The 15603-nt window shown below is 44.2% G+C and overlaps 1 protein-coding gene across 12 annotated transcripts in view; it reads left to right on the top strand.

The window, feature by feature from the left end:
- The window catches only part of TLL2 (tolloid like 2), an 84468-nt gene that overhangs the window by 27973 nt on the left and 40892 nt on the right, over nt 1-15603 (top strand). For 11 of the 12 annotated variants that reach the window (XM_085582423.1, XM_021548141.4, XM_085582419.1 and 8 more), the window contains one exon: nt 4102-4212. The exons of the other annotated variant lie outside the window; for it this stretch is intronic. In XM_085582423.1, coding sequence (XP_085438549.1) covers nt 4102-4212 — 111 coding nt within the window. The remainder of the gene's footprint in view (nt 1-4101; nt 4213-15603) is intronic. 12 annotated transcript variants of the gene reach the window in all.

The following is a 15603-nucleotide window of genomic DNA, read 5'->3' as shown; positions in this document are numbered from 1 at the left end:
ATTTTAAAATAAAAGCTTCAGAGTCTATATCTGAGGTGGGTGCTTTCCTGGCAGGCAGGGTGTACGTGTTTCCAAAGTCTCCTTCTGTCAATCTCTGTCACAGCTGGCTCTGCTCAGTGCTAGAGGGGAAGTTGCAGTGTTCTTCCACAGTCTGCACAGGGGCACTGCTTTGCTGATCCCTGTCACCAGGATAAACCTACAGCCTCCACTGGTGCTGGAATAGGGGCTTCCTGGCAAGACTTTGTGACAGGCAAATGGATGGAAGGTTTGCTCCAACTTGGCGGCTGAAGATCAGTTCAAACACAGACCCTGGGTGATGTTTTTCAAGTATGGAGTTATATTTTTCTTCTAGCAGCTCAAGTGGTTCTTGTTCTTGTAGAAGCTTGTGGCTGACTGTGGGGAAAGAGAAGGATACCCATCCCCCGGAATTTGTCTTGAAGTGTTACAGATAAGCCTGGTTTTAACAAATTGCAAAAGTACATTTTGGATTGACATGTATTTTTACGAACAATATTATTATATTTTCTGTCTGAATATCATAAGCGTTTTGGTTTTTTTTTTGGTGATTTATTCTTTTCCTTGTATGTCTTTGAAGGAAAGAAAAAAAAACAAAACCAGGAAGTATAAGATTCTTATTAAAAACCTGGATTAAACACACTTTTCATGGAAAATGAAAGTTTTAAACTTTCATTGTTGTGAACACTTCTGAATTCAATTCTCATATGAGAGACAGCACAATTATTTTTCTCCTCTGAAATAGGATTGTGCTACTCAGAACCAGGGAAAGGAGAAAAATGCAAGTGGGAAATAGGAGAAGGGTGGCACTGGGTGGGGAAAAGCAAGTTGGAGGTGATTCGCAGGGAAGAGTAGTGAACCTTTTAGAAAGAAGACACTTTGTGCTGTCACATTGCTGGGGACTCCCCAAAATGTTACTGTGGAAAGTGAGGACTGTGAAGACATTAATGTTTTGGGCTCTGGCTGTGGGGGAAGCACCTGAAAAACTGTTGAGCCTGTCCTCTGCCCAGAAGGAAATGTTCTCCTTCCCAGTGCCACCTGCCACACTTTCCTGGTGTCATGGCACCTCTGTGCTCAGCACACCATTCAGATGTCAGCATGTGGACTGTCTTCCTGTGGGAGAAATGTGCTGAGAATGCAGACAGCTTGCCAGGCTGCTTTTTTCATTTTGGTGCTGAATGTCTTTGTTAAACACTGTCATCCTTCCCTTTTGCTCAGGAAAGAAATCTGTCTGGTTGCATGTGCTGGGGGGTGGTGAAGTTCAGCCTTCAGGTGGTTGGTGCAGGTTACCAGCCCAGCAGAGAAGCAAAGTCTCTCATATTGGCTCCATCAAGCTCAAAAAGAGCTGCTCTGTTCTTACTATCCAGAGTGATTAATGCATTTTCTCAAAGAAAAGCTGGCATGTTGAACTGTGTGTTAAGAGTTTGCACCTGGGTGTGCACTACAGAGCTCTGCCAAGAGAAACTCTGGTTTCCAAGGTTGTTAGCCTGCTGTTTGGAGATTTTTTTGTTTGTTTGTTTATTTTTATTTTCTTTATTTTTTTTTTTTAATCCTCACACATTAAATTAAAATGGAGAACTTAGTAAAAGAAACCAGAAGGGATGGTTTGAGATGCTTCTTTTGCCAGCAGTCTCTGAACTTGTGACCCTTTCAAATAAAGTATTTGGGCTTTCCTGTGGGACAGCTCCCTCTGGGTGGAGGCAGGCTTACAGGCTTGCCTGTCTTTAGGAAGGGGCCTCTGATGGCACAGCAGAAGTTGCAGTGTAGCATTCTCAGCCGGGACTGCAGCGAGGACAATGGTTCAGCTGCCTGGGCTGGGATAAATCCTGGTTCCCTGGAGCACGCTGGGGCTGCGGAGAGCTGGAGATAAATGCTGGGGAAATGCTGCTTTTGTAGTGGGCTAGCTTTCAGGATGATGGATTACTTTGTAACAGAAAGAGATCCCTTTGCTAGAACTGGGAGTAAACTGCTGCCTTCCATTGGGAAGGACAACGTAACAATTCCATTGGTGTAAATCCACGCTGCGGGCTTGCCCTGCAAGCTGTGTTTTGGCATGGGCTACCCTGGCCTGAGAAACAGACTGTGGAAAAGAGCCACTGGGAGCCCAGGGTGGTGGCAGTGAGCTGGGACAGTAGGTTTGGCAGGAGGGGAGGGAATGCTGGTGACACGTGGCCAGTACAGTAGTGACTTACCAAACGTGGCTGGGGAGGTAATTGGATGGCATGGGATGCCATTTCCATCTCTGACTCTTGACTGCCACATTGTTCTGGGCAAGTAATTTATGTGGATAGATGAAATGTCTTCCCCTCAAATTGCACTCACAGGAACCTGTGTCACTGCTTTCTTCCACTTCCACTTCCATCCCAGTCAGCTTGGGATGTTTGGCTGTACTGGTAGACTTGTTACCTGGGGGGGATCTGCCAGTGTTTTGTGTTCTTCTCTGTTCTTGGATTGCCCAGAAGCTGTGGAGAGCCTGAGTTCTGTGTTTGTGTAGCAAAGGGAGGGTCTGCCCTAGTTATTGATGATTTTAGTCTGTGTATAGATTTGTCTGCATAAGCCATGTCCTCTTCTGGAACTGGGTTTTTGTAGCAATTTTAAGGAGACCCAGTGAAAAAGCTGGAACTAGCCTCTCTTGAGGCTGCTGCAGCCAGGTAAACAGGGGAGACAGCTTTGTCCCAGGGAGAGGGAGAAGCAGTAGAGTCACCCTCTGCTCATGCCAGGGCTCTGCTGCTTGGAAAGATTTCTTTCCATGCCCATGTCCCAGACCAGTGATATTGGCAAATACTATTGTACTGACTGAGGTGCTGAGATTCAGAATAGAGGAATCAAGTCCTGCATCAGAACCAGTACCATGTTGTGTCAGAGAAAACTCCCAAGTTAACCTTTCTTAATTCAATCGCCACACATCTGATGGCAAAAGTCCATGTTCCATTTGGTCTTGGCAGTAAAAGTGAAATAGTTGGTAAAGCACATTGGTTTCTCAGACCTAATGTGCTTTGATCAGTTATGTTCCTAGTGTACCAATGGGATGTTTTTTCCCCTCAAGTAATGTAAATGTTGACTTAACAAGAGAAGTAAAAAGAAATTTCATCAAATCTGGGCATTGTTGCAGACAGTGCCTTATCATCGTTTCTTGTCTGACTGAGTTCCCTTCAACCGTATCATTAATTAATTTGCTCTATTTTTTCTAATTTTTCATCAGCCTATACAGGCCTCTTTACAAGTTTTAAGAGCTCTGTTTGTAATCTGTTTATCTCTGAAAGAACTGCTAGGCTTGGTCAGCTGCCTCATTGCCTGTGCTTACTTTGTTCAGATTCTCCAAATGGTACCTCCTGGTACTGTGTAGCATCAACTCAGCCAGGATACTCTGGGGCTATAATTTTTCCACTCAAATGATTTCCAGTCTGTTTCTCTGAGCTGTGAATGTCAAGTGATCTGTTTGTTTGCCTTATTTTGCTGCCTTCTGACTAAAATGTAAAGATTTTTACAAAATTGAAAACTCTGCAAACTTAAATCTAGGGAACTTATCCATAAGGGGACAAATAACTGGTGTTTCTCTAGCTAAGTGGAAATGGCAGGCTGGCTCTCAGGTTGGACTGGCACCAGTGCAGTGCGTCTGGGTGTGTGAGGTCCTGAAGCCTGTAGCCTTCAGCTATACAGTGCTGAGCTTGAGTGCTTCACTGCTGTCCTCCAGTCTTACACACATTGTTCACCTGGGGATGGTGCAGTGCAACATCTCAGTGAGGATCTGAGCTGTGACTTACCTAGTTCCTTCACAGGAAATAGGACCATGCTGGTGGTTGCCTCATGCAGGCTGTAATGAGGAATGAACACCACCTCCTTGAGAGTCACACCTATGTGAATGAGTGGCACAAGGAATCCCAGGGCATCATCTCATTCTGGTGGATCTGTGCTGTGACTTAATGTAAGTGCTGTCACTTGGCCTCCACTGATGTTCACTGTTGGTACCTTTGACCTTTTTCTGGTCCACGATGTGATTGAATTTTATGTGTGATACAAGCCAACTGGGAGCTGTACCTTCCTTCCAAAAAAAACCTAAACTAATTGCACTTTGTTTCTCTCTAGCTGCCTTTTGGGGAGATATCGCTTTAGATGAAGATGATCTGAAGTTGTTTCAGATAGACAGAACTGTTGACTTAACAAAGCACTCAGATGGCAACGCAAGACACACTTCAGGTAAGGGCAGCCCTGGGGTGGTGATGCCTTCTTTCACCTGGTTTTGTCCTTAGGGAAGGAGGAGCTCATTTCCCTCGTGATGCTGTTCCCCCAGCCAGGGTGGTGTGTGCAGAGCTTAGTTATGGCACGGGGGGTGGGATCCAGCTCTGAGCTTTGTTAAATGAAAATTAAGTCGCAACCTGATGTAGCCAAATGCTATCTTGTCTGAGGGGTATTTTCAGATTTATAGCACTGGTCTCTTTCTGTGAGGACATGCCTTTTTGCTAATTTGGAAGGAGATGTGTTTGAAGTTGGGCCATTCAGTTTGTCATGAGTTTTGACTCTTATTATGCTCCTTTTTCTTTCACTGTATGATCTTAATGGAATAACACATTTTTTTCAGCTCTCTACCTAGTAAAACCCACTGCAGTCATGCATCCAGACTGCCCTAGAAGTGATATTCTAATCAAAATATGTTTACAATTGTGTTGATTTCTGTAAAGTGTGTGCTCAGTTTGTCCCCCTGTGCAACTCTAATGTATGCTCAGTCTCATGCCAGACCAAAGGTGTTTCTTGACTCAAGACTTCTGACTGGACTCCAGCTCTAACAGTCTCTGAAACACTGCATCTGATTCAGAGGGCTCCCCACAGGGTTTTTCCCTCTGGTTCACTTTATGCTGCAAGAGAGAAATTGCTGCAAGTCTGATCTCTGAGAGGTACCAGAGGGACTGGAGACAAAGAAAGTCAGAACAAACTTCCCTTTTTCTTTGCTGTTCTGCCTCTAGGTTAGCAAGTAGGGTGCGAGGGTGGGTAGAGGTAAAAATCACTGAAATTGTATATTCACCTGCCCTCTGTGCCACTCAGTCATATATCATTTGAAAGCACCAGTGGCTGATTCTCTTTCCTTGTAACTGCCTAGCTTTGGCTTCAGGGCATCTAAGTACCATTTAGGTCTGGTTCTGGGAGTGAGTGGCCCAGCTTCCTATTCGGATGAGTGTCAAAGCTGGCACATCTAACACAGGCATATTTAATTGTCAATTAAAAATTGAAATTCTGGGGAGAGAAGGGCTGTCCAGTTCTTCAGATTATGGGTAGCTCCCTGGAAATGCCACTGTCCTACCCGCCGTGTCACTTAGCTCATTCTTATCGTGCTTTTGGTTGTCACACATTCTTAGGTGGTAGGTTATTAGGAGCAGAAGATATATCAGAAAATGAGGTCTAAGTGGGACAGGCAGCATTAATCTCTTTCACATCCCTTTGTTGATTCCTGAAGTTAGATGAGGACATTACTGGGAAAGCAAAGTCAGATATGTTTGATTGTATCAGTTTTCTCTGGTAACATTTTTGTTTGTCGTGTCTAGCACATTTCTTTCACTTGGCACTGGTGCCAGACCTGTGCCATCTGGAAAATGAACTGGATTTACAACTCACATCTGTATCATTTAATGCTGGCACGGGTCTCTTACAGCCATGGCTTGTGTGGTGTGTTTGGATCAGTCTCTGCTTTGCACTTTTTACTGATGCATCATACATTGCTTTGCCTTGGGTGAACGGAGATGTCACCTCACTCACTCTCCCTTGTCCTCATCTGTAGCAGGTTTTATTTGCATCCCTGAGAGTGCAGCTGACAAGTGGGCAGCCCCTGTGACTGTGATGCTTTCTGCAGAACAGACACAGAGGGATCTCTGTGGTCACCTGGCCTGTGTGGGGCTCTTTCCATGAGCAGGAAGGGTTGATTTTTTTATTATGAGGCTTGTTTGACACTCATGTGAATTGTAAGAGGGTGGCCTACTTCAGCATGGTGGGGGACTGGGCTCCATTCTTCCCTGGGAGAAAATCCTACTCCCTGCTTTATTTCCAGTGGGAAGAATGCAACCTCTGTACAGAAACAGCCTAAGACCCTTTATGAATGGAACCCCTTGAATGATAACATTTCAGAGTAGCCTAAAGCTGTTAATCGGATTAGTTGTATAGTGGAGGAAGTACTTAGTAGGTACATACAGACACCCAGGCTCTTCGGATCTGGGAGCTGCAGTTCTGACCATGCTTTTAGGCCAGGCATTCTTCTTGCCCAGTGTTGTTCCCTTGTTCCCAGAAAATGCTGTTCAGCTGGGAGGAGAAGGGAAGATTGTGCCATTTGACACTGCTGGGCTGTTTATAGGTGTGCCCCCTAATAGCTTGTGTGGAGCATCTGCAGCTGTCAGATTGAGGTTCCCTTGTACTTAGGAGTGGATGGGACACATGGTCCTCTGGATCCAGAAATGTACTGCTGGAGGGAAAGCTTTGCTTTGGCTGGTAAAGACAGAGACTGTCAGATGTTTCAAGTTTTCCCCTTCTCCACCCTCTCCGAGTCATTGTCTAGAAAAGAAGGGAAGAAGACCTTATTTTTTGCCATGCCTCTTAGAGGTATGTGCCTGTTTAATACTAACTGGCTTGATTTAAGTTTTTATGGGCATTTTAGGGATTATGAGAACTTTTCTGATATATTACCCCTTTACCTGATTTTTGTATCATAGAGACAATTTCTAGTCCTGAAAAGCACCTCTGTGAGTAAGAAGGGCAAGTTTGTCTCTTCAGGGTTTGGCAGCAACAGATCAAAAGCCGAGGGCATCTGGCTGCCCTCGCTGATGCCATGCTGTGCTGGGCTTGCTGCTAAGAAGCTGACTCCATATCCCACTGTCGCCAAGAATGCTTTTCAAGAACAGTCAAAACAAGTTTTCTTCTCGTCCTGAGAGGTTTTGAGGCTCATTGCTTGAAGGCCTTGATGAGCCTTTCACAATGCCACAAATGACTGGCAGAAGAAATTCAAATAGTATCTTTTCTAGCTAGAGTAGTGCTTTAGATAACAGTGCAACTGGGAGAGGAATATATTTGAACCCAGGCTCTCTACTGAAATCACTGGAGACAGAGGCTGCTATCAGTGACTGGAGGCTCTGACAGCAAATTCATGCAAGTAATTCTCTGACAAATGAGGCAGACAGGAGTTCTACATTAGACTTTGTCTTAAGAGCAGGGAGCTGGTTCATTGGCAGCAGCTCTGCTGTTCTTGAGTGTGCTGTGAAGATACAGTCAGCTGCTCTGCTGCCTCACCACATCTGCACATGGGCCTATCTGCAACAGGATGCGTTGCTTTTTCTTGTTTTGAGATGCTCACGGTCACTGTCTCTGGTTGCATTCTTGAGGAAAGGCACTGATTCCCGTGTAAGCTGGATTTACTTGTTGGACAGGTTGCTGGAGTGCAGCTCTCCTTCTGAGAGTTGTGCTACGTAATCTCAGGGTGGATAGACTTTGCTATGGAATGCTTAGGTACTGCTGGCAGTCACAAGCAGGGTTTCTGCTGTTTCACTTTGTGAGAACTTCCTCAGTGAAGGGGCTGTGGCCAGTAGTAGTGCTGCACATTACATCAGAGTCCTCTTGAATGCTACTCATGTGTTTCTAGTGAAATTTAACTTAGTGCAAAATATAGACTGCAAAATCCATGGATTTAGACCATGACTGACTGAGATTCCAGGGACAATCTGATTTATAGATTTGAAAGACTGTTAAATTCAGCTGATTTGACACATGCTTGCCGCCTCAGCTAGTTTTCCCATTTGGTGCTCTACTGTGATGTCACTTGCTTTAGGGTAGAAGGAGTGGACTGGATTTCACAGAACCACAGAGTCATAGCATTTAGGGCTGCTTGGAGCCCAACTTTTAATTTGTTTGGTCTTAGAGTAAGTCTATGGGTTGTGCTAACTTAACCTGAGCTGTATTGGTCATATTGGCCCGGAGCAGTGCAGATAACTCTGTATGTGCTGTAACATAACCCACATCTATGAACTCCCTGCAGGGGTCTGCTCTTTCCCTGGGAAATCTTTAGTGAAGGTTGCTTCCTCCTGTGTGAGTAGAGGAGCATCTTTGTTCCAACAGACCTGTCTGAGGGCTCTGTCAGCTGTCTGCATACCTCCTTTCAGTTTTCCACAACACGTGACATGCACTCTGGGGATGTCTCTTTGCAATCCAGGCACATTTTTAACAGGAATAGGAGCCTCAAGAGTGGAAAGGTAGGTGCCTAGAGCTGGCCTGATGCTGAGGTTTGGTTAGCTGTGCCAGATGATTTTTCTATGACTAGTCCAAACGTTTACCTCTGTGAGTTGGTTCAATCAGGGATTTTACCAGAGCAGACAACCATGAAATGCATTTCCCACAGTTCTTTGGTTTGCTAAGGCAAAGCAGGAGCTCCCCTTTGGAAGAGCTGAGTAAGTCCTCTAGGGGCGAGAGTTCTTGTTCGCTCTGTTTTTCAGAGTTACCCCGTCCCAAATCTGCACTTCTGTGCAATAAGCCAATGATCTTCTCTTTGTGCTTTTCTTCCCCCAGCCCAGAGTCTTACAGTCCTATTGCAACCTTCTCAGACTTGCCTGATTTTCTCCAGCATAAAGATAACTGTCTAGAAATCCCATACCCTTAGCTGGTGGACCTTCTAATTCCCTCTGTAGTTAAGACAGAAAATGCCTATCCTTAGGTTTGATATTTTCACACCAAGTGCTTTTCTTTATGTGTTTCTGAGTGTCAGCTTGAAGTCTTTTCTGGAAATTATTGAGAGGGATTTTTCTCATCTTAGAGGCGCGCTTTTTCTAGTTGCAGGACTGGAATCTGCCAGTCTGGTGCTTAATGGTAGAAGAGGAGAGAAGGTCATCAAGTCAAGATGCCAAAGCATGGAATGTGTGTATGTGCAAAGGGGACAGATCTCTCTTGTAAAGCTGGAGAAGAAACCCTGAGTCAGGACAGCATGGCTGTCAGGATTGGGGAAGTTGGATTGTTGGCCACATCTGCCTGTTCTCAGGGGCTGTCCAGTGCCTTCCTGTGCAGTGAGTGCTGCTTGTGATTTGCCTGAGTAGCAGCAACAAGAGGTGCTAGAGTCTTTACTCCACCCATCCCACCAACAGATACGCAGGCTCTGATTTTCTTTCAACTGGGGTCTTTCCAGTATGGCATGTTGCTTTGAAACCAGGTGGGACTTGTGGGCTTGCAGTATTCCTTTACACACTTGACTGTGGTGTTCCAGACTTGTGACAGAGAAATGAAATCTATCTCCTTTTTCCCCTTTGCTTGTGATAAAGGTTCTGCAGGGCAGGGTAAAGACAGTCCCAAGCAATAGGTGCTGAGTACACCTGAATGGGCAGAGCACAACCTGAATGACACAACCCTGTTACTTGCTCCACATTTCCTGTGGACTAAAATGTTCTTTTTCCTCTTGTCTAAGTTCCCAGTGGCAGCTGGCCACATGCACCACAAAGTTTGTTTTGTAAATGCACTGTTCCCTGAAATCAAGTTTTCTGGATGGTGGCCTTCCACCTGTCAAAATAATTGGTTTGATTTCTGCTGTGCAGTCAGTGTTCAGCCTTACACAATTTTATTTTAGTGGTTTTATGAATGCTGCAATACTGCTCAAATGAATCCATCCAAGCGATAAAGCTTTCTCCATTGTAACAAAAATCCCCAGCTATTTCAAACGCTGCCACTTACTCATTCTTAGTGGAAACTTTAGTTGTGCTTATCTTGTGAATCACAATTCATATGCTTCTTTCAGAAATCATCCAGGAAGGCAAGTAACTCAGTATCACTCTTGTCAAATGCTGCACTTCAGAAATGAAATAGCATGGATTTTGTTAATGAGTAATTAACATTATTTAAGCACCCGAAAACATCTGCAGAAACTATCTGTTGATGCCATGGTTGAAGCTACTTCCATACAGCCTGTTTCTGTAGTTTCTTCCTATTCAGCATGGTGCCACCATCAGCTTTGGGCAGAGCTGCTGCAGTGCTCCTGCGCAGATGATGCTGAATCTCTGCTGCTCCACACTTAACTATGCCAGGTTTTGGCTCCCAGCCCCACTGCATTCCCCATCCTCAAAGGTCTCTTGGGCACATCTAAAGCACCTGGAAGTTGGTACTGGTTGGCACCATTAACTCTTTCAGGAGCTGGGGTAATCACCATGTAGGAGCATTTATAATATCTGATTTCTGTTTGCCCCTGTTGTGCTCTTGATTGCTCTTAATTAAATTTTCTTTTGCTCTCGTCTACAGCTGGTGTATCACATTTGGAGGCTGTTGCTTTAACTGATGCCAGAAGATTCTGAATGGTCTTTTGTATTTAAGTGGAGGTTATTAAATAGTTTTATATTAATTAGCTGTGATGAAGGGAACACATGGGCAAGTGTACTTGAGGAGATCAGTTTATCCATATGGAAATTACATTGAAAGTTAAATCCATTACCCTAATTGTAAAATTTGACAGTTCTTAGCCAATAACTGTGGCATTGACTAAATCATGCATTTGTGCTTCAGAGCTGGGCAAATGCCTAATTTCCTTGAATATTTGCTCAAATGAAAAATTGTATTTGTCTCACTTGCATAAGCTGCCTCGTCATTTCTGAGAATGTTTTAATCAAATGAGTTTGGAGGCAGAAACAGTCCATGAAAGAGTAGGGTCTAATAAGCTCTGAGAGCAGTCATTGCAGGATGGTCACTCTGAAAGACTGGCTGGGTCATCTTGACCCTTAGGCTCTCTACTTTCAAGCAGGAGTCTGTGTCCACAAAATAAAAGTCACTTACATTGGTCAGAAAAATGTCTGGACGGTCCAGGAAACGATCAATTGCCAAAATGGCTTGTTGGACAATAGCAAATGACAAATAAATTAGAAGTTGTAAACTGCTCGTGGTTGATTCTGAACAGAAAGGGGTTACATTTGTGGAATAAATGTGTTCCCTTTGAGCCACTTGTTCAGGCTTAATTTGGAGACAAGGCTGATGCTTGTAGCCGCAGTGCACAAAACCCCTTTGCTGTGGCTCCCCTTTTCAAATGGTGAGGACAAAGTATTTATTCAGCTGTCAAGTGGGAAAAGAAAGCAAATTAGTTTTAGGCTGGAACACTGGACTGTGTTTGCTGTTGTATTTCTGTGGCCAGATGGTGACTTGGACAGCCCCGGGGAATGGGTAACAAATTTCTCCAGGGCAAAGATCAGAAGCAAAAGGAAATATTCAGATTATTTTGCAGTTCCACTTCCTAGAGAGGAAAAGGGAGTGTGAGATGCATCAGGCTGTGTTAGGGAGGGGATTAGCCACTCCTTTTCTTCAATTGTTGCTGTTGCTGAGTCCTGGAGTTGGTGGTAGAGTGGGTTTGAGATTCAAGTCCCCCTGCAAACTGCAGCTGTCCCTGGGAAGGACAGGGCAGCTCCACCAGCACCTGTTGGGGCAGTTTGCTCAGTGAGGAAAGTCCTCTGCTCCCCCATGGCTCTTCTAAAGATAGCAAATGATTTGGACCTGTTTCACCAAGGAGTCAGGGAAGACCTTGGGGAAGGAGATGGTCTAAGGTTACCTAACAGTGGCTACATTTGGCTTGTGCTCCCAAAGTGTTTTAAGTCCCACTTGTCTGGCCATAGTGCTGGCTCCTGCCTCAGTTTCCCTGGTTTGGCAGTTGGTTTCAGGTGCTCTTTAAATGAGCCGTGGTGGAGTTGGTAGGTAACCAAGCAGATGAAGTGTCTCAGCTATATCTACTTTGGCTGCTCAGCCTGTTAAACATGATTCAGGCTCCCATGGCATAAGAAGGTACCAAAAACTCTCCAAGAAACTCCAGGACTGTGAGTGTCTGAATGTCTAGGCAGGAAGAAAGGTCTCTCTAGTGGCACAAAATGTTATTTGTGGAAGGAGTTTTAATTCCATTCAAACATAACTTAGTTTCCCATGTAAGTGTTTTCATTTTGAGTTAATTTTTATCCAGTATAAACAAGGTGGGGGGAAAACGAGAGGATTAGGAAGGCTGAAGGGGAGGAGTGGCCTGGCTGGGTTGCTGAGAGCCACAGGCTCTCCCTGGAAGCCCAGCTGGAGCAGGGCAGGGAGCTGCTGCAGGGCAGCACAGGGAATAGTGCATGGCCCTGTCTGGAGCAGCCTGGGGTGCACTGAGGCTGAAGAAATTAGACTCTGCACGTCAGAAGGAATGTCAGCCAAGTGGGGCTGTGAGGTTGGTACTGTCTACTAGGACAGCAATGGGTAAACCCAAGCCAGCTCTTACAGTTTCCTTATTGCCTGCCAGTTCACTTTCCTTTTTCCTTTTCCTTTCTCTTTCCTTCCAAAAGAGAGACAGGGAGGGAATGTGATTTTTTAAACTGAGAGGAATGTAATAGTGAGGCAGACACCTGTTAGAAATAGATCTTGATCCATCAGATTGACAAGAAATCAAGCACAAGGGGATGGGGATAGTTGGTACTATGCATTACTCAATTTATATACTGGGAGGGGAGAAGTGTTACACCATGTGTGGGGACCTGGCTGAACAACAGAGACACTCACATGGCCAGAATACTCATGTACCCTCTTCAGTATTAAATTTTCATTTGCTTCAGTAAAAGCACTGTACTTGCAGGGCTCTTTCTCACTGGAAGAAACCCATGAGATGACACAGGTTGTAGGTAACTTTTTTCTTTCTTTTATCTCTCATTTATCTGTCTTTTTACCCTAGGAAACAGGAGTGATTGTTACAGCCCACAAGAAAAGACTCTTTTCAGTCTTCTCAGTCCTTCCTTTTGTTCAGAGAATGTTGATCCCCCTAAGCATTAACTCTCAGTTGAAAGGTTGGTGGAGAGGTTGGGTGAGGTTGTCCCCTTTCTTGTAATGCCTTCTTTAAAAACAAGATGCATCACAGTATAAAAGCAATGTTGCCACTTCCAGAAGAGAGGGCAGTATCCAGGGAAAATACAGGGTGTTTGGGATTGGTGCTGCCTGCACTTCTGCCTGCCATAGCACTCCAAATACAGCTGGCCAGCAGAAGATTTTGGTCCATTTTTTGCAGCTGATGTCTGTGGCAGCCCTGGGTTTACTTAGCTGTACTCACCTTCCTCCTCTCGTGAACTCCCCTGTGAGGCCAATGTCCTTTCCCTGCACAAGCATTCACAGCTGATGTGGAGATGACACATCTGCCTGTCAAGCCTCTGGACCTTGGGACTCTCCTGAGTTATTGCAGCTAGTGAGCTTACTCTGAATAGGAAAAACAGATTCCTGCAGGGAATTTGGGGTTCAGAATTCTTCCTTTCTTTAATTTATTTTTCTTTAAATAAATTGAGGGAGCTTCAGCTATTCCACTGACAGGAAATGCTGAAGGATATATCTCAAATCATTTGCTCAGATCTCCAGGGTATGGGGGGTTTATGAAAGGTTTTTGCTGTAGACTCTCCACCAGCTCTGGGAAACATCTGTTCTGCATTCTGAATGCATTTTCCCAGCAGAAATTGTTTTAATAAAATCATCACTTTTTCTGTGCTTAGAAAACCCAGTGAAATAAAGTTTTTCCTATGCTAAACAGTTCTTGACCACTGGTTAATGAAGTTAAAAACTGCATGAAACATTGTTTGACTTGTCCTGTTTTTTCCAGGAGCTTCTCTGATGGTCATAATATGATAGAACTCACCAGAACTGGAACTCTAAAAAATGACTAGTGTTTAATGTTAACTGCATTACTTGGTTTTCTTGGTGCTTCATTGCAGTCTCTGTTTGAAATCCAGTCTCTAAGCTGTGGCGTGTGAATAGTCTATATATTGAGTGAGACTGTGAAAGCAGGGTGTTCTAATGCATAAAGTAGGGGAGGTAAAATCGTTAATAATTTTTCAAAAGTATTTTTTTCATCACTGTGTTGTGACCCAGCTCTGAAATGGCCTTTTCTCCACAGTGAGATATATTAGAAAAATTCTTGCTACGGTTTGATTCACCTGAGAGCAAATAATTATGTGCACAGCCCAGTTACTCTCTGCTAAATCAGAAAAATTGGAAAATCTGTCAAAGTCCTCAGTGCTGACTGTGGACTCCTTTGTCCTCATCAGAGGTGATGAGCATATGGGTGGTAGCTATCTTCAAAGTTCAGCTGTAGAACCCTTTTCCTGTGTGAACAGCAACCAGGAAAGGGAAAGGAAAACTCTATGAACATGAAGAGATTCTTCATGGGTCTGGAGACGAAAAAGTATCCTGGCTTGGACCTGTTCTGAAAGTGGTTTTGATTTTAATGGGAACTTTTACAGTTTGGAAGAAAGGGTAGTGTTGCAAGCTTTATACCATCCAATTTCCCATGTAAGAGTATTCTGTGTTCTCAGACTGCAATTTTTCAGACAACTACAATTCCTATTCTCCCTAGTTGGGTTCCAGACTAACATCATAGATAGGCATCATTTGAAAATGAAGCTTAACTCAGGATAGACTGATGTTTCTCCTTTCTTTCAGCTGGGTAACTCCTCCTGCCTCAGAGTATCATTTTCCAATGAAAGCTGAAAGATGGAAATGGTGCTAAAATCTTTTGGAAGTCAGCTGCCCCTCAAGCATCTTTGAGGTCTTAAATGGTCCAAGTAGGAGGGTGGTAGGTATTTCTGGGCCAGTTACATGCATTCTGATTCACCAGCAGGCTGCTTCACTGCTTTGCCTGGTTTTCCTCTTCGTTTTTCAGACAAGAACCTCTTCTTGGTCCGTAAACAAATGGAAGAAGCACAGAAGCTTTAGTTGGCAAGAGATCTGATTGTCCCCTCTTTGGTGATTCAGACTCCCTGGGCTTAAGCAAACAAACCAAACCAGAACATGCACAGCAATAAATAACTTCAATCCTGAATTCCATCTTGTAGAAGACACATTTTCAGGTCTGATATATTACTACTTCTCCAAGTCCCACCCTCTCTTACTGGAAGTAAGGGTACTGAATGGAGTCTGCTTCTTGCTCTTCCTTCAGGCTGCACATCTTTTGCCTGTGCTAGTGGTGCAATAAACTACAAACAGTATAGTTTTGGTGGCATGCTTTGTGCTCTCTCTCTCTGTTAATATCTTGTCCTTTATTTTGGTTTCAGCTGAACAACTTGGACTTCATTTAACAAAATTGAATTTTCATTTTTCTCTCCTGGGAGAGTGTAACAGTTTTCTTCATAACAATGCCCCAGCCTGCTGCTTTCTGCTTCGCTGGACCCTTACTTAGCACCTCAGGCTGCTTCTAGTTCCTGAAAACAGTTTATGCATCTCTTCTTCAGCCATGCTTGCAGACATGGTGGCTTTATCTCAGATTTGTGGTTCTTTCAAGCTACGGGACATTTCCTTCAGTTAGCCAAGCTCCCTTGGCAGTGCTTCTCTGTGAGAAACAGAAAAACAAGTTGTTGTACAAGTGCACTGTAGGTAGAAGATGAAATATTCCCCAGCCTGGGTAGAGAATCTCTTTTGTGCCTCTGTCAGGTCATGCACAGGAATTAAGTTACCTAGTTAGGGGATCCAGTGGTGTTCTGCTGGGATTGCAACTGTTAAGTAGGACAAATTATTAGGAAGAATTGAATTACCACAATGTTGAGGTTAAGAGGGTTTAGGAGATCTAGTACAGCTCTCTGTATGGAGACATGACCTAACAAATTCTCC

This window comes from Lonchura striata, chromosome 6 (assembly GCF_050655825.1).
Source record: "Lonchura striata isolate lonStrDom1 chromosome 6, ASM5065582v1, whole genome shotgun sequence".
NCBI lineage: Eukaryota > Metazoa > Chordata > Aves > Passeriformes > Estrildidae > Lonchura > Lonchura striata.
Note: the sequence above shows the minus strand (reverse complement) of the source record. Positions and strands in the feature narration are given on the sequence as shown.